Source organism: Formica exsecta, unplaced genomic scaffold, assembly GCF_003651465.1.
Source record: "Formica exsecta isolate Colony F162 unplaced genomic scaffold, ASM365146v1 scaffold2, whole genome shotgun sequence".
In the NCBI taxonomy this organism is placed as follows: Eukaryota; Metazoa; Arthropoda; class Insecta; order Hymenoptera; family Formicidae; genus Formica; species Formica exsecta.
The window spans coordinates 4,268,334-4,290,268 of record NW_021849297.1 but is presented as its reverse complement, the minus strand read 5'-3'; the positions used below and the strand labels follow the sequence as shown (position 1 = coordinate 4,290,268).

The following is a 21,935-nucleotide window of genomic DNA, read 5'->3' as shown; positions in this document are numbered from 1 at the left end:
TTCATGACGTATATGCGATTTAATCGGTTAATTAGATACTTTATTTGAAATAATTCAATTTAAAAGAAACACTTTTAAGTCAAATTTAAGATCGCTTATTATAAGAAAAAATATATATAGGAAATGTCTTGTACTTTCAAAAGAAAGTTCTTGCCTTGATATTTATCCAAAAATCCCTTCATGTAATTAAAAAATCATGTAATTAAAAATTTTAACTTCTGCTCATTTTTAGCGTCTCGAGCGCTTCATTTTTGCAGTGACATATTTTCAATTTGGTTGATAATTTCCGAAGAAAGTAACTTGACACAAGATATGTGGCGCGAGGGTTAAGGAAATAACCATGTTCTATTAACGTGTCTCATTTTCATCGTGGAAGTGTTGCAATCAACCAACGACTAGATCCGTAGAATCGCCAACAGAGCGAGACGAACTGCACGCATCACAAGTTAACTTCCCTGAGGCAGCTCAAATAGAATCTGTATTACGCCAGACCGGTACATAGAGAGAGAGAGAGAAAATGAGAGAGAGGTAGGGGGAGGGGGAAGAGATAGAGAGAGAGAGAGAGAGACTTGTTAGGAGCGAGAGACGCGAATGTACACTAGGATTCATAAATACTTTAACATTCACTTTAGATCTCGTATTTTGTTTTATTCCAAAAACGGACAGAACTTTCCGGTAGACCTGATACAACAGTAATACATTCTGATCATTAATATCCACAGTTACAAACAATAATTGCATTCTGTTAGACGAGAAAAAGGATTCGTTGACGTGACGAGTCAATAAAAATATTTTCGCGCGATCTTCTCGTCGGGATTTTTCTCGCGGCGTAAAATATCGCGGAGGAGCATTCCGCCTTACGGCCTCCCTTGCCGATTTAGCGATTACCGCGTCTTAATCTCGAGTTCTGGTTAGGTTAAGACCGACGACGAGAATAGAAAGGAAGGGAAACGCGCGGGTGGCATACACCCCGCTCCACGAAACTCTCAGAGGTTCACCATTCACTCCGTGGCGGATTGCGGATTCCGAGAGTTCCACCATTCGATTCGATTGCTTCTTACCCTGGACTCCTTCGCCGCTCGTATTTACCTCTTGATTTCTTCCCCCTCCGTCCTCTTCGCGCCAGTCTCCTTGGACCAAATCTTCCGGAAATTCCAGGGCGAACCGCGCGATCGGGGCTGTCGTCTTTATACGAGCGACTATGTAGTTACAAACAGCGAAGTGAGTTTGTGCTAAATTCGAATCTAATTTGATTTGGCCAATATTTCAATCGGTTAATTGAAAATAAAATCGATAGAATAATTATGTTATGTGAAATATACATATTATTTAGCATATTTAAGCATCCGAATATATGGATTTAACTCAAAGATAAAATATTTACGAAAAGAAAAAGAGAGATTTATATTTCTATAGCATAACTTTACATTGCGCTGCTTTCTGAAATACTTGTAAAATATCTTTTATCAAATATATAAAATCTTAGAAATATTCGCAACACGCGTGCAAAAAGAATTAAGAAACCGTTGATGCATTCTGTCATCTACATAGCATTATGCGACCTAAAATCCTCAATCTCGCGAGAGAGCGTATCATAGTCAACGTTGAAAAATAGAAGGCGCCGCTTTGCGGTGACCCAAGTACGTGCAGTACAAAGCTCACAAAGGGTTTAAAGAAGGAGAAAAAGAAGAAGAAGAAGAAGTAGTCAAGAGGATGAAGGCGGTAAGAACCGCGAAAGGAGCGCGGGGAAAAAGGGCGAGTGTTTACTGGCGGAAAGGAACCGCGCCGCTACTACTAACTCGTCGTCGTCGTCGTCATCATTGTCGTCGGCCCTCTCCGCGAAAAGCCAGGCAAGATTATGCCGCCATCTTGAATGTTGGTAAATATCCCGCGCCGAAAGAGAACCTCCAGTCGAGCGAGGGATCCGGCATGGGCGGAGAAGTAAGCCGCCGTTACTACTAGCCGGTCGTCGTGGCTAAGAATGTAGTGGTGGTTGCACCGGCGGTGGTAGTTGTGACTTTATTCGAAGTGGCGATGGTCGTGAGGATGAAGGAGGCGCCTGTGCAAGGAAGTCGAAAGTGTCGCAGCGAGCGGGATGGAAGCTTGGAGCTTGGAAAGGGTAAAGAAGTGCGAAGAGAGGTCTTGGCGGCGCACAAGGCGAATATCCCCGCTACAAAGAATACTGTCGGCTTTGCACCTTTTTCAAGACGTCGTTTTCTCGCTTTGCGTCGAGAAAAACCCTACTCCTTCTCCACTCCTTCTCGAGAACCTCGTCTTGTCCTTTTCTCCCCTCCCTTCCTATTCTGTTTCTACCCCGTCTCCACCCCGACTTCGCTACTTTTGCCATCGGTCTCCCGAGATGTCCTCCGCTTTCATTCCCCCCGTTCTGCCACATCGCGTTGAGAAAGGACAGCCATTTACCTGTGCGGTCCAAAGATGGTAAACTGACATGAGAGATTTGCCTTGTAAGAATTGAATCCTTTGTATATGATATATTGCCAACTATATGTGTTTACATGGATAACAGCCGTTGAATGATAAGAGATAAAAATAAATACAAAACTAAAATTTTATTACACACTCCAGTTACAATATTAGATTACATACAGATAATTATTTTGTCGCAATATAAAGTTTTAAATTTTATTTCTTAGAGAATCACACAAAAAGAGCTAAAAATAAAAGTGAAATGCATAAGTAAGAATATATAGGGACGGCGTAATTTGATATTATTTTATGAGAATATTTTTTTAAAAAATTGGAAATTTTTAAAAAAAGCGGCTGACAAAAAGTTCACTCGATCATCTTGTTGATCAATTTTAAATCAAATTATTCAAGACAAATGGATCACTCTACCAACGACACTAAATGATAGGGGTGGTTAAATAACGTGGTTCACCCTGTATATTGTCTCATTTGATTTCGCGCAGATTGAAGAAAGACACGGAGGGGGGCCGGAGGGGTCCTCGATGGAGCGGCCCGATTGCGGTGAAGCCGTGCGACCGAATCTGAAATTCAATTCAATGCAAATGCATGTCGGCGGGGAACACACTTACGGCTAACCGGCGAACGAGATCGAGGATTCGCTTAGTTGCTTAGGACGCGGTAAACACTCGACACTTTTATACTCGAGACTTATGAAATATTGATGGACACAGGTTGGCGCGCCTGACGCTAACGATGCCGTCGTCATTAAGTGGGAAATACTCGGTGGATGAATTATCGGTGATCGTTCTTCCGTAAGGAGACACTTTATTACCGTATCCGTCGATACGAGGAAGAAGAAATCGCGATATAAATATAAAAATATAATATAATATAGTAACAAAAATTTATGTATAAAAGTATTATTATTAAATGTGCAAGTCTTTACAATTAGAATTTCTGCGCTTTTTTATAACGTAAAAACGTTCGCGGACGCACTCGAACAAGAAGGAGGGGCACACGCGCTCTTTCTTTCTCTCTGTCTCTCTCGTTTTCTCTTTTTCCCTCTATTAAACGCCGAGAGAGCACGACGGGCCAACGATCCCAATTACAAACATTTCTCGTGGCTTTTCAGAGTTGCATTTGTCCGAGGAGGGAACACCGCCCTTCGTCGCGCTCTCGGTGCATTTTATAGTTCCCGCTTCCGCGCGCCCGACTCTCGCTAAAAGTACTTTTCGTTTTCGAGTGCTTACGAGCACATGCGGGTTGATTTTCTCTTCTTCACCCTCGTTCTCTCCTGTATACAGCTTTCCATTCCCTCTTGCGTCACCTCCCGCGTAAAGACATAGCAATCTGGTGCTGAGTCCATATCTATGCTGGACAATAAAGTTACTCTCTGCCACAGGCTTTGTATTCGGTGATCCTAATAATATTTTCTACGAGAATTTAAAATAGGTTTTTATATATAAATATGTTTGTCTTTAAAAATTTATCTTTGTTATGTTATCTCATTATATAAAATTGTTAAGAGAGAAGAGTGGCACACACATTTTTATATTTATGAAATTCTTTATGACGTTTGATAATTTATCCTACATTTATTACGAAAAATATGCGTGTCAATTTAGATATACAGCGTGGCGATTTTCTCCGTAGCTATAAAGAGTTCTAAAAATTTTCATGCTGAAACACGCGCGTTTCGTAATCTCGAAACTCACGATAAAGCATTGAGCGAAAGTGGAAAAAGATAGACGAGACACGAGAATGGTTGCAGACACGGGACATGGGGTCAGGGATGGAGGGTGGAAGGGTGATAATTTGTTAGCGTGTGCGCACCCCCAAATGCGCGAAATCCCGTCGAAGTGCAGCTCGCGTACGGCGCATTGTTTCCTTGTTTGCCAGGTGTTTCGAGTACCGCGGCCGAGTGGAGGCCACGCCATTGTTGCGAGAGAAGTCGTGCACCCGCTCTCTCTCGACAAAGCCGGCGATCTAATGCTCTTTTATTGTGCATTGTGCGCGGCCGAATCAAGAAAGGGGGTGGCACGCACACACGCGAGCCGAGGGATGTGCCGACTTTGATTGTGCGATCTGAGAATGTCGATGACGACGATGTCGACGTCACCTCGACGACTGGCGCCTCTATTATTTGTCACTTTGCTGTTATTAAACATGAAAAGAGCCTCGCTAAAGCTCTTCTCTTTCGGAAAGACAGAATATATAGGATAAATACTGCAATAATGATATTGTAACAAGTTGATAATGACAATTATTTGATTGAAAGTATTTGCTATAATATATTTAATTAGAGAGATCTCTCTTCACTTTTAAAACATTTTACTTTTGTTTTCATGAAATTTATTTTTATGAATTAAATAAATTTAATTTTTATATTAGTTACTTCTTTAATCAAAGCTCATCAAATTTTAACAAGTAGTACTATGCAATAATATCAAAAATTCTTAAAATTTTAATAGAAAAACATAAACAAAATTATAAAATAAAAGAACTGTTTTATTCTTAGAGATTAAAATCGCAATTGTATATACTTACAGCATTTTATCTTGTTTATCAGTTCTTGCTATTAATTAATCGAAATCCATCGCTAATCAAGCAGAAATTTCTGTTTATTATATTGTATATCTTTGTTGTGTACTCGAATCAATTGAAAACAATATACTCGATCTTATTTTTCTTTCTTTCATTGCGAAAATTATATATATATAGATCTTATATCTTTTTATTGTCAGAAGAGATTTAGTTTTTGAAAAGCAAATCTTTCTATGTTTCTAATTTAAAAAGACTAATACAATATTAGGCTCGAAATATTATACGTATATGTGCATTTGAGGGCATCATTTTTGGAGAATGTTTCTCAACAGGGAAGCTGTCAAATATATACTGAACTTTAAAAAGTTTTAAAATGTTTACATTATTGTTGTCATTATAATTATTGAGTATTAAAAAGATACGTATTCGCTTCACTTTATACATTCGCCAATTTTTTCGTCAACATCGATTTCCGCAATTTTGCGTAGAAGTATCTACAGATCTTGTAAGAAGTCGTATTTAAAAACAGCGAGGTGGATTTGCATAATATAATTGATCGTTAGATATATTAATAAGTTTCTTTGAAGGAGGGATAAGGAATTGAATTGCCATTAAAGCGGTATTGTCGTTATCATTCTGATGCATACTCGCAATACAGTATCTGAGTAATCATTAAACGGTGATAAATAATTTACTACTATTATTACATAAATACATACAGTGTAAAATGTTGGCGTGATCGCTGCATAATTCGGTGATTAGCGCAAAATATTCATCAACATAAATCATGCAAGCAAAGATTAGCGGAGAATTACTTAGCAGTAAATCTTGACAAATTGCGCGCCTTGCATATAAGATCAGATTGACCAGAAAAAATATAGATTTACATTATTAATAATAGCTTGAGATAAAAAACTGTTTTGAACCGTTTAATAGCTATTAAAAAGAATTTTTTATATATATACTAGAAATATTGCAGATAGTATAGAATTAAATCACAAAAAGAAATCTTTCGATATAGGAAAGAAGTTATAAAATAGCGTACGTATGTCGAATAACTATCACTGAAATTTAAAAGTTGTATAATCTCTTTGTAAAAATGTTATATTAAAACTCAATTTTATTATATTATAAAAGACCGGATCAAAATTACATTATTCTTTCATCGCGTTATACTTACATTTATAATAAAATAATGTTAGAAAATGTAATAACTTATTTGATATTTTTCACAAAAGAAGTTTTTTTTTACCAATCTGATCTTATATGTACATAAAATAATATATATAAAATTGTTCATACATATCAGACGCTAGAAGCATGACGAACATAAGGTAATATATATATTATATAATTGTTTTTGTAAACATAATACTACCATCCTCTTTTTCTCTTTACATCTCTCATAAGCGAGAGCATCTTTTATCAGTAGCGTAACCGAAAAGCGAATCGGTGGGAGCATGCACAGAAGGATACGTATGGTCGTCGACGATGTATAAATGCCTAATGCAACGTAATCGATCCGTGCTAGTTAAAAATGTATAAAAATCATTTTTTGATTTCTCCCCAAAAACGCGCGCTATCGGTTATTTGTTCTTTCGTGAAGCTCCCAACGCAACGGTTACGCACACGTGACTAGAGAATCGTTCGTAAGAAGACAATTGAAATTAAACCGCTCATTTGCAAATCCGAAACGACAAAAATCACCGCGTCATTTCGCAATATAAATATACATAAACTAAATATATAAATAAATACATAACGCACGATATTAACAATTATTGATTTATGCGATTACGCAATACACAATTGTATTAAATCACATACTGATATCTCTTTCTCACATTCTCCCAACAAATCGATCCTAAACACATCAATAGTATTATATACAGATTCGTTAAAATAGTGACTAGTTTCTTTGTGAAATAGTTGTATTTCGTAATTCCATTATTAGAACTTTTGAACATAAGATTAATCATCGCCAATTTTCGAGTGTTTTAGCCTTTTCTTGATCAAATAAATCTACTTCTGCTAAGAAATGCGAGCATAAATGTTCTAAATTAATTCTGTTTCTCAATCTCACAATCAGTGGAAGAGAAAATAAATTTTGGAAAGAATCTCACGGACACAAAAGCGTAACGAAAAACAGATACGTAATAGACAATATACTTCCGCATATCCGTTCAAGCCGCGTTCGAAGCTTTCTCCTCAATTTCGCTACGTTAAAATTGCTACAGCTGGGTTCTGACAAGAACCAAGTATTGCTATAGCGAGAAATCCACCATTTTTCACGTCGACGTTCACCTAGTACGCGACGAGCACCATTCCATAGTCTCTCTTTTTCTCTCTTTCTCTCTCACCCACGCATACACATATACACACACACATATACACACACACATATACACACACACATATACACACATTCAAGTTTCAATTATCTAGACCACACCAATGTCACTGAATTCAGTGCGGTATTTTAGCGACCGTTCTTGTCGTTCGTCACGTTTCGACAGATCAGTTGAAGAAATCATCGCCATCGAACGGATCGCTCTCCCTCGCAAAGATATTCACCGACTCCGATTTCCGTATGTATTGATCACCCCTAGCACCCTTATTATTATTGTTGTTATTCCCCGGTCCGTATTTTCCCTGTCTGGAATTCTTCAGCGGCAATGTAGTGGCGCGATGATCCGGCACGTTGTCATCCAGCTCGGACTTGAAGACGAAGGCATCGTCGTCGAATCTCAGATCGCCGTTGAAGAAAGAATCGCGAGCGCTTTCCTCTGAGACGAAGCTGTCGACGGGCTGCTGCGGATCCTTGTTGGCATCGCATGGCAACTCCTCCGGCGTGGCCTTGAAATCGGACGACAATCTCGGTCGGTCGGACGCGTCACTGGACGCGCTGGCCGTGGGCGTGAGATCGTCTTCGAAATAGCTAGACCGTTTGCCGTATTCCCGGACACTCATATCCCGTCTCAACTGATCCTTGGAGCCTCTGATGCCGGACGACGGACTCACAGGTGGCGGCGGCTCTCGCTTCTGTTCGGTCATCTCCAGTCGTACGCGCGCGTCCATAGGTACCAACGATTCTGCCACACCTGGACCGGTGTCGGACGGCTCCGCGTGTTCGACGCTCTGCGCGAAATCGTCCTCGAACGGGCTCTGCGTCTTCTGAGTCTGTCGCGTCTTATGCCTGGCTATCCGCTTGCGATGCATCGTCTCACTCTTCGTGTCGGGACCCTCGGACCAGTACGGTCGCTCCACCCAGCTATCATATTCCTGATCGCTACCCCAGTAGCTCTCGCGACTCCTGGATCGCTGCGAGGGCCGTAGATACGGATCGGAATCGTTGTCACTACACTCAGATCTGGAAGTGCCGCCGAATTTACGCGAATCCGGATATAACATGTCGTTGTTGCGGCCCTCATTTGCGCTGTTGGGCCTCTTCGGCCAGTGTCTCTTTCTGCCAGCTGGATTGTACCTGGGCGAGTCGTCACCTGGACGTTCGGAGCCGTACTCTTCTTCCCAGGACGGGTAATCGTGAGGTCTTTCTCTGCTTTCACGATAGTAATAATACGCCTCTCTCATAGGATAATCGGCGTCGGGAGGCCCTCTTCTGCTCCAGAATCTACTGTCCTCCTCCCATCGTCTTCTCTCGTATCTTCTCCTGCTCCACCGATCCTCTTCGTCGTAGCCCATGCTCTCTTCACTACCGAATCGATCCTCCTCGTTCCACAGCATCAGTTTCCGCTTGCGCTCGTCGTCGTAATACGTGCCGTGAACGTCATGGCTCCAGTTGCACCGTTGAGGCGGCGGCTTCGGTCGACATTTCCAGTGCACCTCGTACTGATCCTCGTCCTCCTTATACGGTTGCACCTTCCGATGCGGATATCGTCTCGGGCCTTCGTCCTCCCACTGAACCTCCTCGTGCCAAGGCGACGGATCGCGCGGTCGGTGACTGCCGCTACTTTTGGTCCACGGTGCTCCGCGCGATTTTCTGCCCATCCTCTCGCGAAAGCTGCGGTCCCGTTTTTCCCCGTCTTCGTAAAACGATCTATCTTCAAATCCTGGTGCGTCAAACCTCGGATGTCGTGAGCCAGACCAGAATCTGCCGTCTCCTCGCCCTCTGCCGTTGCTTTCCTCGCTCTCTTCCTCGTCTTTCCATTCGTTATCACTGTCTCCCGAATGCCGATATCCGCCGCTACCTTTGAACGGTACCTCTCTATGGAAATCCTTGCCGTCTGGAGACCACGGTGAAGTGCCGCCTATCGATCGTTGCCCCTCGCAAGACGATCTATCAGACGAACCGAAAATACCTGTGTCAAACTTTGCCCAATTGCCGTCCTCCTTGCCGTCGTCCTTGTCCGATCGCGTCGTCTCCGAGAACGGACAGAACATGTCTTCGAAACCTGAAGACGAAGGCGGTGCCGGCTTGGTATCCTTGGCGCGATGCATACCGGTGTTCAGCATCTTTATTTCCTCGAAAATATCCATTGCCGCGGTCTTCAGATCGATCGAATCCTTCTTGACCGAGATATTCGGACTCGACGGTGGCGGGAGGTTATCGGAGAACAGATTCAGCAGCTCTATCTCGGCTAAACTCTTCGGCTGCTGAGATTGTACCATCGGTGACGTCCTGGCAGAACTTATCATTTCCTCATCGTCCTTTCTAATCGGCGACGGTTCCGGCTCGCCGATAATCTCGCGCAATGCGGCGTACCTGTCGCTCGACGTCGATGTCGAGGATTTTACTTCCGTCGAAGATCTTTCAGCAACGGACGAACCGTTCGTCTCATCGTTGAGGATGTCCGAGCCGACTTTATCAGACAACGTTCCATTGGCATCGCTTCCTTTTTCGGAATTATCCACTTTCTCCTCCACGTCCATGATGGTTTGCGTCTTCTCCGTATCGTCCTCGACATCTATCTCCGTCTGCTGAACCGTGGATGAGTCGGACGTGATATCTGCATCCGCCATTATCTCGCTTTCTTTCTCGATATCTTCGGTTTCACCCAGTTTTTCTTTTTGCTCCGTCAGATTCGCGATGGAATTAATCATCGTCTCGTCCAGCTTCGCCGTGAGTTCTTCTTTTAACAGATTTTCGCTTTTCGACGATAACTGGGCAGTTAAATTCGACAATGAAGTTATTGAATTCGAAGCGCTCTCGCTGGTTCGCACTTCCGGTTGGATCATTTCTCCATCAACTTGTCCGCTTTCGTTGGATGCCTCTTCCATCTCGGTGATTTCTTCCACATTTATCTCCTCCTTCCGTTCTATTTGCTCCATCTCCAACAGCTCTCTGAAAACTGCATACTTATCATACGTAGAATCTTGCTTCGATTCCGATTCATAATTAGATTTGAAGAGCTCCGAACATGTGAAAGAAGTCGAACTAGGGTCTGTAGTTTCGATCGATTTCGACGCCAGCGATGACAAGGACGAAATTGCAGGCTTAGACGAAACCACCGGTTCCTCCTTCATCGTCGTCATTGACGGATCCACAGTTTCCTCCGCATCGTCAGCAACGATTTCCTTCGTCGATAGACTCGCTAGGCATTGCGTGAGTTGCGTCAAGGTCAAACTTGTTAGCTGCTGGACTGTCATGCCGAGACTGGAGGCCAGCTCGTCCAAATTCGTCCAGGATGATGTCAACTGACTGAGCGTGATATCGAGCGATGGTTTCGATTTTTTAGAATCCATAACCGAAACAGTGGTGTTGTCAGTAAATGGTGCAGATGACAGCGGCGTTGTAGATGGTATCATTGTGCTGAAAGAGTCCTCGAAAGCGGAAGTGGTAGTCGTCGTAGCCATAAAATTAGATCTGGCGGGCATCTGCGGAGGCGGACTGAAGTTATCGTCAAACTGATGACCTTTCGCGTCTCTCGGCGGACTCTTGTTCTTGTCTCTAATAATTCTGGTAGGTGACGGTGAGGAAGCCTCGCGCGGCGGAAAATCGTACTGAAAATGTCCGTCCGTGTGGGGCGGTCTAGGCGGCGGTCTCGCCCCCCCACGAATGCTCTGTTTTTTCGGCGGCAACGGCGGCGGATTGATAAGGATGCTACCCACACCTCTGGGCGGCGGTTCTGGCACTAATTCCAGCTCCGCGCTCGAGCTAGACAGACGCGAGTTCGCGTCCGACGAACAGGACCGAAGCGGCGACGCCGGCGACTCGTTTGTCACCGAAAAGTCCACCGGAAACGGCTTGCTAGATTCCACGGATTGAGTCTTACCGGCCGGCAGGTCGATGTCGAAATCTCTCTTTCGCACAGACTGTAAATACTTTTTCGGACTCGGCAACTTCACCAGTGCCTGCGTCGATTCCGTGGAGTCTCTGTCCATGCTGCGGAGAATCAAGCTTCCTCCCGAGGTGGTTGTAGACATGTTCGTTCCTTTAGACGACGTCGTCTCCTCCGGTGGCAGAGATACCGACAGAGGCTGATGATGGATCGATCTTGCAACTGTCTCTTTCTTCGGCGGCGAATCGATTCTTTGCTGGGAGGACTGATTTGCCTCATTCTTGTCGAATTGATCGAAGTTGGCGAAATTGCTGTTTTCGTTATCTCTCGATGATAGCTCATTCTGTGCGTTCGTCGATTCCAAAGAATCCGTGGCAGTTGCGACGTTGAAGTTCGTCGGGAAGCTGTCGCTCGAATTTGTGGACACTAAATCCTTGAGAACTTTCTTCGGCGGGTTCTTTAGGTGTTGAAAGAAGTCCTTCTTATCCACATAAGGCTTGATCAGACCTGTCCCGAGAGGATCCAGCTCCGTGAACACGTCGATCTGCGGGCTCTTTGTCTGAGTGTTGCGGGGTGTAGTCTCCGTCGAGCTCTATAATATGAAAGATATGCATCGTGTGCACTTTCGAGAGAATACTTCTTGAAAGTAGAACAAAAGACACGCATAAATTGACACTTACATCCTCCTCTTTTTTCGTCGTCGAGTTCTTATTCAAGTTTGTCAGTTCGCTATCGTTGAAGAGATTTTCAGTCTCCTTGTCGAACCAGTGAATTGTACTCTCCGGAGGAGGCGTTTTACTGACGGATGTTGTTGCCGGACTGGAAGTAGTTGATACAGGCGGCACCGGCACAGTATGTTGTCGCTCCAAATGTCCCCTTTTCGTCGACGAGGGTGGCGGTGGTAAAATCGGACGAACTGTGTCTTGAACCTGCATTAAATACGAAGAGATATAATTAGAATGTCGAACAATATCAAAAATTTTTTTCGCTATAAATATTACAACTGTAATAACGACTAATGATTCGTTTTTGCCATATTAGAATATGCTACAAGGTATTTTTTTGATGCAATGATCTTACTGCGGTTTTATCTTATTAAATGAGAAAAATATTTGTATAACGCAATATCAGCCGCATACCTTCATGTTTGCGAAAGAATCACCGAAAGGATCGCTCTCGAATAGATCGTCGGTAGAGGGCACGGGATTTTCCGGCGTGATTTTGTCCATCTGATGGATACCCTGCTGCAGCGAGTTTAATTCAAATTGCAGATCCAGCAAATCCGCGATCACCCCACTCTGCGATTCGTTCTTGCGATCGGCGGGTTTGTCGACCTCGGAATTAGTCGTACGAATTCGATGAAATGAGGATTCAGTGCTTGCTGCACCCTGCAACAAATTGTTACAACTCATCTGGCTTTTGTTAATTACATCCGCGTTATCACGACATATACATCATTTTTCTTAGTAACGATTTCATTCGTGTTGGCTTTATAATTGATATTTTCAAGAATACGGATCTCCATTTCCATGAAAAACGCTATTTCATGGAAAGTGGAGAAAGAGTTAAAAATGAAAAATAAGAAAACTCATCTGAGAGAACAATTTTAAATATCTCAACGATAGCAATTATTTCAAGGCACTGAATTTACCTTGGTATCGGGCGCTGGCTCAACGAAAATACCGCCGGTGTGGAATTTAATCGCGTTAATGGCATTTTGCTCTATATGCTGTTTCGCCAACTCGATCTCTTTCTTCTTCAGCTCAAACACTACTTGGAACAAGTCTCGCATCGCTATCACCACCTGTTAAACAAATTTTCCTTTTTGCCACTTGTGCGATACATAAAAATAAACGCAAACTATCGTATGTTCGAAAGTAGATTTATCTTTTTAAGGTATTTTTGTTTCGAAAGTACTGAGAAAGAATCTCAATGATTTAAATTATTCAATTTTTCAAGAAATTCCTTTTTAGAATTCAGGAATATTCTTCTCGAGGAAGATATAATTGCTTAATAGCGATAACGAAATTTATTTCTTGTCAGAACTTTTAAACTTGTTTGAACTTTTCAAATTTCAATATTTTATTTTTTCATGGGATATTTTCAAATATGTATGTTTACGATACTTTTACGTTATAAAAAAAAGAGTATAAAAAGAGGTCTTATATTATATATTTTAGTTGAAGATCGATTCGTAAGATCGTATTTTTGAAAATTCTCGATAGAAAGAGAAAGAATTAATTCTGAATGATTTTTTTTCTCGAAAATAAAAAATATCAAAGAAGTAAGAATATTATCCGCCCCCGCGTATAATTCCATTAAACCTACTCCGATCGTTTATTTCACCCTCACCCGTACCATCAACGCAATACCCCTCTGTTTGCTGCGATTCTCTGTACGTCGGTTAAAAGCTCCAGCAGCGTGTCAAACACGACCACCACCCCCGTACGGGCGAGGATTACCGGAATCGTTTACAGGAAGCGAGCATAGAAATTAAACTTGGAAATTGAATAAAAGCCGTAAGATTGTTGAATTAATTTGCCACCTGTCACGCGAGACTGATTTCATTTTCGCGGTGATGATCGTCGCTATTGAGTTGAACGCGAGTTGAGGACCCAACAACTGTGCTCTCTCAACGATCGAGAGCGAAAGTCTGCGCGTAACAGAGTTACACATATTCCCCGATTTAACGCGATCAATTACCCGTCGTAAACTCCTATTTACCGCATTGCGTTTAATATTTGCGTCTTGCTAAAAGTTGCGAGCGTGCTCAAGTATTGCGTGAGTAACACTATAATACTGGACAGAATATTTTATCCAGCAAATGCAAATATGTTGGAAAAGTATTTCTGCGATTATTTAGATTAGAAAAATATTAACAGTACAACGCGATTAAATAGTATATGCATATTCACTTTCGTTTATATGCGTGAGACGTATACGTTTATTTATTAAAATGTTCACACTAATATCATTAGAATTAAATTCCATTATTCAATATATTTCCAATATGAGACAATATGATATTCTTACGCGGTATTCTCTCAATCGATTACATTTAAATGTATTAGGTATGCATATTAATTGCGCGCAATCTTCGCTCTTCTTTGATACAAAAAAAGGAGACGCTCAAAGGATCGCGCCTCTTAAATCGCGCGATACTTGAGCACAAAAGTGGGATATGCTGGTGAATTTGAATATCAAGAAGTTGCTCGTCGATCCCTTTGAACGGCGTACGAAGTGAGCCGTGGATAATCCGGCAACACAATCTCCCACGACGAGGACGCATCGGAGATGCGGGGTTCGGCACCGTCGAATCGAACGCCGTAATGCAATTATTTACATACGCGTTCGGGATTACGGTCGTGCGCCCGGGGTTGATATTGCTTCCCGTATTGGGCAAATATCATTCTAGACTTCACCCGCCGGGGATGGGCTACCTCGCCGTGACGACTCGTTCCCGATAATTGACACACTTTAACCGCGTTTGGCGATGTAGGAACGCACGGCCGCGAGGTTCTAATCGCTCGTGCGTGTACTCGATAACTCTCGAGCTGCGAAATTGATCAATTCGATGCCCCCCCCCCCCCCGCCTTCCCCCTTTCGTCTCTTGTGTCTTGCAGGATTAGATTTTCGTATATTTACCGTATGCGATGCAGTTCTTAAAATAAAACTGACGTACGAGTATGTATATATAGAGGTAGATAAGATTTAATCCAAGATTACGTCCCACCCATTCTGTATTTTATGTATTTTTGCAATGTATTAGAGATTGGAGCATATTTTTTTTGCTGCATAATATAAAAAAGACGATTACTTGGAACGATGCAAAGATAGGGCTTACCTGACTTGCCGCTTTATCAGTCTTGATGCCGAAGAACCGATGTCCGGTATCCGGTGAGCCGAAAATATAACCGAAGGCTCTCGAGTCACTCATGTCTTGAGCAATAAACGATATTTTATGCACCGGATGATGATACAAACAATCCTGTGAAAGATAAAAGTATAATGATAAATTATATCCGATATCCAGTATATCAACTACATATGAATAATTTCGTGAATAAACTCACCCCCGTCTTTTCGTCCCTCAAACGAAGCCCGTCTATGCTGACCTGAACGGCGATTCGTTGCTTGTGTTCACCGGCGGCGCGAATCGCCATCTTCAGGTCAGCCAAGGCCGCCTGGCACATCCGGTCACCGCGTGCTTCCGATACCTCCAAAATACCGATCAGTTTCGCCTTGAACGATACGCCCTCCCCAAGAAAGCGGGTTGGGTCATTCTTGACTGAAAACGAAAATATTTTATTACTCCATGAACCAGATTCTCTGTGATTGAAAAAAATTGATCAAATTAATTGGCGATTAATTAGAGATATGAATTAAAAATTATATCGAACAATTCTAACTGTACGATAATCAAAAAATGATGTCGTTTTAATTTTTCGTTTAAATTTGTTGCGTTTTTCTATTTTTATGAAAAAAAAAAAAAGATAAAAAATACCATAATATATGCGTCCTAGATAAGATATTAAGATTATAAAAATTTTAAACGGATCTATTTATATTTTATATCAACTTAATATTGTTAGTACAATAACATGAATCTCAAGTATATATGTATGTATTTCTTATATACATAGATATATTTCTCCGAGACTTTTCCATTTTTATAAAATAACTTACGTGTCACATTGAGACAAAAAAATCGGAATATAAATCTATTTTAAATTAGACGATTTAAAAGATTCACGATCTGATCGGGGAAAAGCGTTCTATAGCTTCTTTCAATGGTATCAACAAGTTTAAAGTCGTTTTCCGCAAATCGTTCTCGTTCCACACGACGACTAGTCGTCAAAGTAACGTGAAAGCCCACCAAACAGAAGGAGCTCTCATTGTAATATCACGACGTGTGGGCCCCGCTCAGCCTCGCGCGAAAGAGACTCCGATCGAATTATCGTATTTGGAGCCGCGGGGGTCCGAGAAGCGATAGGTCCGAATGTATTAAACCGATATCGATCGGTCATACAACCAATTTGACCGGCCAGGACTATAAAATGAGAGAACTTTGCTCGAATGCCCGACGAGAATGATGTCCCATCAACGAAGAAGAGCGTTAAAATTAATAGCTCGGAACGGAAGCCGATAATTGGGTCGATACCTATTTACAGCTTAGCCACCATAATAATGCATGTCATTTGTAATTGCGTTTTAGAAATGGAAGTAATATTGTTGTAGGTATTTGACATCTGGCAAACCTGAGTTACATACATTATAATTTTGCGGTTTTACAATAATTTTTTTTTAAGCAAAAATAATTAATATAACTTATAAAATATCTAAGTAATATATAATATAAAAAAGTTATATGTGTGTGTGTGTGTAATGGATATAATTAATTCATATAGCTCTTCAATGTAAATATATTACTGTGAATATTCTGTTTATCACTATTCACAAGAATAATTGTATCAACGATATTGCTAGAGATGGTCGATTTTGATAACGACAAAAATATATTCGACGTACATAAGAGTACGATAAATCTATCGAAAATTTAAATAATACAGGGAGAGGCGCCAATCTATCATGACTTTCTCTCTTTCTCCCTCTCAGCGGGCTTCTCGCTGCCCCTACGATTTTAATGATCGAAGGCTGCGTTTGTTCAGAAGGTACTCGTCGGTTTTGAGTGGAGAACGCCAACTGTCGGTACTCGATAATATATACGTTTGGTACCGATCCATCGAGACTCCTTCACGCACTCCGGGTTCCTTCCTTCTCTCCTTGCTTTCTACGCCAGATGCGCCCTGGCATTGCACTTGGCCCCGTATATCCCGCACCTCTATTTCACAACAATTATTATTGTGGCCCGCGAGATGAGATACGCAACAGTAAAGCAATCAAACGAACCGAGAATAGAATAGAATCTTTGTATCGTCGCAAAAGAATTTTTACAAAAAACAATAAATTTTCCTCGCACACATTTCCAGACAACACATATTCCTAAAAGACGACTTAAAGACGTCTTATCTTTAGACATTTTTAAGATGTCTTTTGGCCTTCTTATGCTGTCTGAGTTGTTGCTAAAAAGAAATTGATTTTAAACAGATTCTAACTTCAAATTTTAAAAGATTGATATTTTTGAAACTTTTCTCATTTGATTACTGAATATATGGTGTTATTCATTATTATTTTTTTTTTTTTTCAATAAATTCTGTCACAATTTCTAAAGTCTATATACTTGCAATTTGCACATTCTTTATAGTATACATTGTGCAATGAGATACACAATAATGGAGCACTCGAACGTATCGGGGAACTTTATATCATCATGTGAAAAAAATGTTATCACGACAAAATATAAATACCTTTGACATTTTCGTTAAAAAAAATCGGCTCGAAGAAGTCCGGCTCGCTTCAAAATTGACATTTATTTACGGATATTCCATTATTGTAAGACGAAGAACGTGATTGTTGCAAAAATAGCAGTTCATGCAATCAGAGAAAAATGACAGAATGATATATTGCTGTCACTAACGTGACTCATCAGGAGAAGATGGCTTATAAAAACGTATATATTGGCTATGACTTGCATTTTCTTGCAATTTATTTAGTGCCACTTCTCCATTCTCATTTCCTATTGGAAATACAATCAATATTTCATATTTAATATTTTCATATCGCACAACTCAAAATTAATAAAACCGTCAATGTCTTTAAATGTATTAATGGGAGTACAAAATTGACATTTCCCTCTAAAATTAAGAGTATGCTCTTGCTGTAAACCGCGTTAAAATTATTTCCAACTTTTCTCGACGAGAGATCTCTTCTCTACATAGCATTTCTTTAAGCTTCATTAATATAATTAACATTTAATCGAATAAGGAGATAAAAGCGTTTTCGCGCTGTCCTGTAAAAATTCAGTAGTAATCTCGAACACGCGCACGACACAGCTGTCGACATCTTATGGAGACACATGCGGCCGGCAGTCTCGCTCGAACGGTAACGTTCTCCCTCGTGAGAACTTTCGCTTTTCGCGTGAGCGAATTCGCCAGCCTACGGCTAACGAGAGGCTCATTTTTCGCGGCCTTCGTGTCACATACGTCACACACGAGATGCGTCAGTCAATGCGTCGAATTGCGTAGCGAAAATCTCCCGTGCGAGACGCGATGCGACGCGACGTACGGCTGTCCCTCTCGCCGCTAATACGTGGAAGCCATATTACGCACCCCTAACCACCCCTAACGTACGTATCTACAGGGTGGTACCAGAGGCGCCGTCTCAACCCCGACTCGTCGTCGGGAGGGACGGGAAACCTTGTAAAGTTCGGATCGCGAGCGCTCTCAGGAAAATCGCGGAAAACTCGACGTAGGACACACATCGCGGAGACTCCGATCGCGATGTCGGAGCGAATCGCTTTATACTCACACTTGCACGGACTGTTTTTTTTCCGTAAGGTCTGCATCGGTGGTCCCGCGTAGACGACGACGAGAGAACCCCGAAGAACGGCACAGGGGGACAACGAGAATTTTTCCCTATCTTTCTCCTCGTCCGTATGTTTCTCGCCCTTCCCCTCTCTCGTAGAGCCGGTCACCCTGCCTCGAGATGTACCCTCGTAGGTCGGCACAGTCGGAGACACGATATCCTCAGCACGGACACATGTCGTAGCACATCGGTCTCACTCTGTCTCTCTCCCTCTCTCTTTCTCTATTCCGCGCACTCTCTTAGTCACTCGATCTTTCGCTCGAACGGTAACGTTCTCCCTCGTGAGAACTTTCGCTTTTCGCGTGAGCGAATTCGCCAGCCTACGGCTAACGAGAGGCTCATTTTTCGCGGCCTTCGTGTCACATACGTCACACACGAGATGCGTCAGTCAATGCGTCGAATTGCGTAGCGAAAATCTCCCGTGCGAGACGCGATGCGACGCGACGTACGGCTGTCCCTCTCGCCGCTAATACGTGGAAGCCATATTACGCACCCCTAACCACCCCTAACGTACGTATCTACAGGGTGGTACCAGAGGCGCCGTCTCAACCCCGACTCGTCGTCGGGAGGGACGGGAAACCTTGTAAAGTTCGGATCGCGAGCGCTCTCAGGAAAATCGCGGAAAACTCGACGTAGGACACACATCGCGGAGACTCCGATCGCGATGTCGGAGCGAATCGCTTTATACTCACACTTGCACGGACTGTTTTTTTTCCGTAAGGTCTGCATCGGTGGTCCCGCGTAGACGACGACGAGAGAACCCCGAAGAACGGCACAGGGGGACAACGAGAATTTTTCCCTATCTTTCTCCTCGTCCGTATGTTTCTCGCCCTTCCCCTCTCTCGTAGAGCCGGTCACCCTGCCTCGAGATGTACCCTCGTAGGTCGGCACAGTCGGAGACACGATATCCTCAGCACGGACACATGTCGTAGCACATCGGTCTCACTCTGTCTCTCTCCCTCTCTCTTTCTCTATTCCGCGCACTCTCTTAGTCACTCGATCTTTCTCTCTCTCTCTCTCTCTCTCTCTCTTTCTCTCTCTCACACACGCACTCTCATTCTCCGTCCTCCTCTCGCACTGTTACCCCCAACCGGTGTCGCACCCCTCCGCGCCGTATATATTTCCTGTGAACCGAGAACGCGTAAGCGCTCAAGACTGGCGGCGCGTATATCACGCGTATGCGGTGCGTCGTCGTACTCGGTATACTCGGAACACACGCACCGCCTATCCACGCATCCAGCCCGACGCATCTAACGGTCAGCACCAGGATGGGAGAAGCAGCAGCAGGATCGCGAGGACGCTCTGCGCACCGCTGCCTGGCACCCGGGACACGGTTTCGCGCGCGCGGCGGCGAGCGCGTGTATCCGCGCGCGCGACGTAAAAACGCGGAGGAAGTGACAGCTGCCTCCGCCGCCACCGCCGGTACGGGTTGCCCATGCTCTTATTGATCAATAATATACGCCGCCACCGCCGCCGCCTGCTTGCTTGCCTGCCTGCCTGTCTGCCTGCCTAGTACTCGACATCGTCGCTCCGGGCCGCTCCGGGTCGCCCGTTTTTCCGAGCCGCGAGCGACGTCGCTCGTATTTTCCGAGCGGAAATGTCCTGACATCTCGTTTGCGCAGACGGATAAGCGAGACTTCCATTATTCCTTGAATAATTCTTATTTCTTGGTTCACCCGGATTTTTTAAATTGAAGTCTGAAGTCATTTGCACCCTCTCTATTATCACTCAATAATATGGCTACGAAAGAAAAGAGATTATAGCCACGATTTCTAGATAACTTTGAGTACATTCGAAGCGAGAAAAATGTTTTGAAAATCCCGCAAATTTATGTCTTATAGATTTGAAAACTCTTTGTAATGTTCTTTCTTTGTACACTGAAAAAAAAAATTGTTAACTTGACTAAAACCGTTCAACTAATTACCATTTTTTTAATTGAAATATTTATATATTTAAGTCAAATATACGTCATGTTAGATTTCATATGTCTTATTTGACTTAAATATATAAATATTTCAATTAAAAAAATGGTAATTAGTTGAACGGTTTTAGTCAAGTTAACAATTTTTTTTGTTTCAGTGTAGAAAATTCGCGAGCATATCTGGTCCGAGACGACCGTTCGCGGATCGGTAATCTTTGATTCTTGGCGCGCACAAACGCACTTTTTACTTTGCGTCTCTGAAACTTATCATACATATTATTTGAAAAATATTATATTAATTTGGAAAATAAAAAATTAAAATTTTACGCTCCTCCTGCAACAAAGACTCGTCTTCTTACAAGATTTGGACTGTTATTAAAATTGGAGAGAACCGTCGTAGAATCAATGGTAATTTGTGACGACGCTGAATAGTATAATCGCGAGTAATGTAATCATATCGTGATCTTAATTTAATACCTTCGGTATCCTGCTCCTAATTCGACATCTGCAGTTGTCTTGTTCAAAACGTCGTAATTTCATAACTATTCCAAATTAGATTTATCACGATCTGACATTTTCTGACCAATATCTCATCTGAATGAAGATATAATTCCGATGATGAAGATGTATAATCCTCCCCCAGGATATCATATTTATTTATATTATTTTCGAGTAGTGTAATATGTAAAATATAAATGATTTGGAAAACGATAAATTTTTATAGATAAAATAAAATTATTTTTCATAACTATATTTTCGATACGATTAATCATTTTCGAACTGGAATTAATACTATGCTGATAAGACTTGTCTGAGAAACGTGTGTTCAGTAATTACATTGTTTACATACGCACACATATATTTGATATACAGTAGTATAATTTCTTTATCTAATTTATAGCCAGAGTGTGTTAAGCGGAGGAGGGATTACATGAAATTTACATATTACATAATTTATAACCGGGATAAGGAGATTAATGATAGACGTAATACACAAAAAAATATAAAAGTCTGACATTTCTGAAAATTCGTGGGAGTAATGGGCCCCATACATCGGAATCTCCATATTTCTATTTAAAAAAATCGATATTTTTTTATCTTAAGAATGCAATTTTTGTTTGAAAAGTCAATTGCGGCAACTTTTTCAGTTATAACTTTTCCAAAATTCGAAACAATAATTGTTACCATCTCATATAACAGCTATTTTATGTATATATGTATGTTAACAAACATTCGCTGAAATGTTTTAGTATCTTATCAAATTTCCGATAATAAAGAAAAATTTAATTACACTAATTTGCCGTTTTATCGCTATGAAA

General features: G+C 41.9%; 1 protein-coding gene across 3 annotated transcripts; it reads right to left on the bottom strand.

The window, feature by feature from the left end:
• Positions 1 to 6,336: 6,336 nt before the first annotated feature.
• On the bottom strand, positions 6,337 to 20,548 carry LOC115234392 (protein disabled). 3 transcript variants are annotated; one of them, XM_029805438.1, is made up of 7 exons: positions 19,388 to 20,548; positions 15,284 to 15,498; positions 15,055 to 15,198; positions 12,862 to 13,014; positions 12,350 to 12,598; positions 11,891 to 12,139; positions 6,337 to 11,802 (listed from the first exon to the last, which is right to left on the bottom strand). In XM_029805438.1, exons 1-7 carry the CDS (start codon positions 19,422 to 19,424, stop codon positions 7,489 to 7,491), a joined length of 5,361 nt encoding a protein of 1,786 aa, XP_029661298.1. In that variant the 5' UTR covers positions 19,425 to 20,548; the 3' UTR covers positions 6,337 to 7,488. The 3 variants fall into 3 exon arrangements, with proteins under 3 accessions (XP_029661298.1, XP_029661299.1, XP_029661297.1); XM_029805439.1 differs by lacking the exon at positions 19,388 to 20,548 and adding an exon at positions 17,579 to 18,938; XM_029805437.1 differs by lacking the exon at positions 19,388 to 20,548 and adding an exon at positions 18,639 to 18,675.
• Positions 20,549 to 21,935: the final 1,387 nt, after the last annotated feature.

Coding starts and splice junctions, on each gene's coding strand:
- LOC115234392 (XM_029805438.1), bottom strand. CDS start 19,424: ATGCAGACCTTACGGAAAAAAAACAGTCCGTGCAAGT. Junction 13,015..15,054: donor CTGATAAAGCGGCAAGTCAG/GTAAGCCCTATC, acceptor TTTGTTTAACAG/GTGGTGATAGCGATGCGAGA. Junction 11,803..11,890: donor CGACGAAAAAAGAGGAGGAT/GTAAGTGTCAAT, acceptor TTCATATTATAG/AGCTCGACGGAGACTACACC.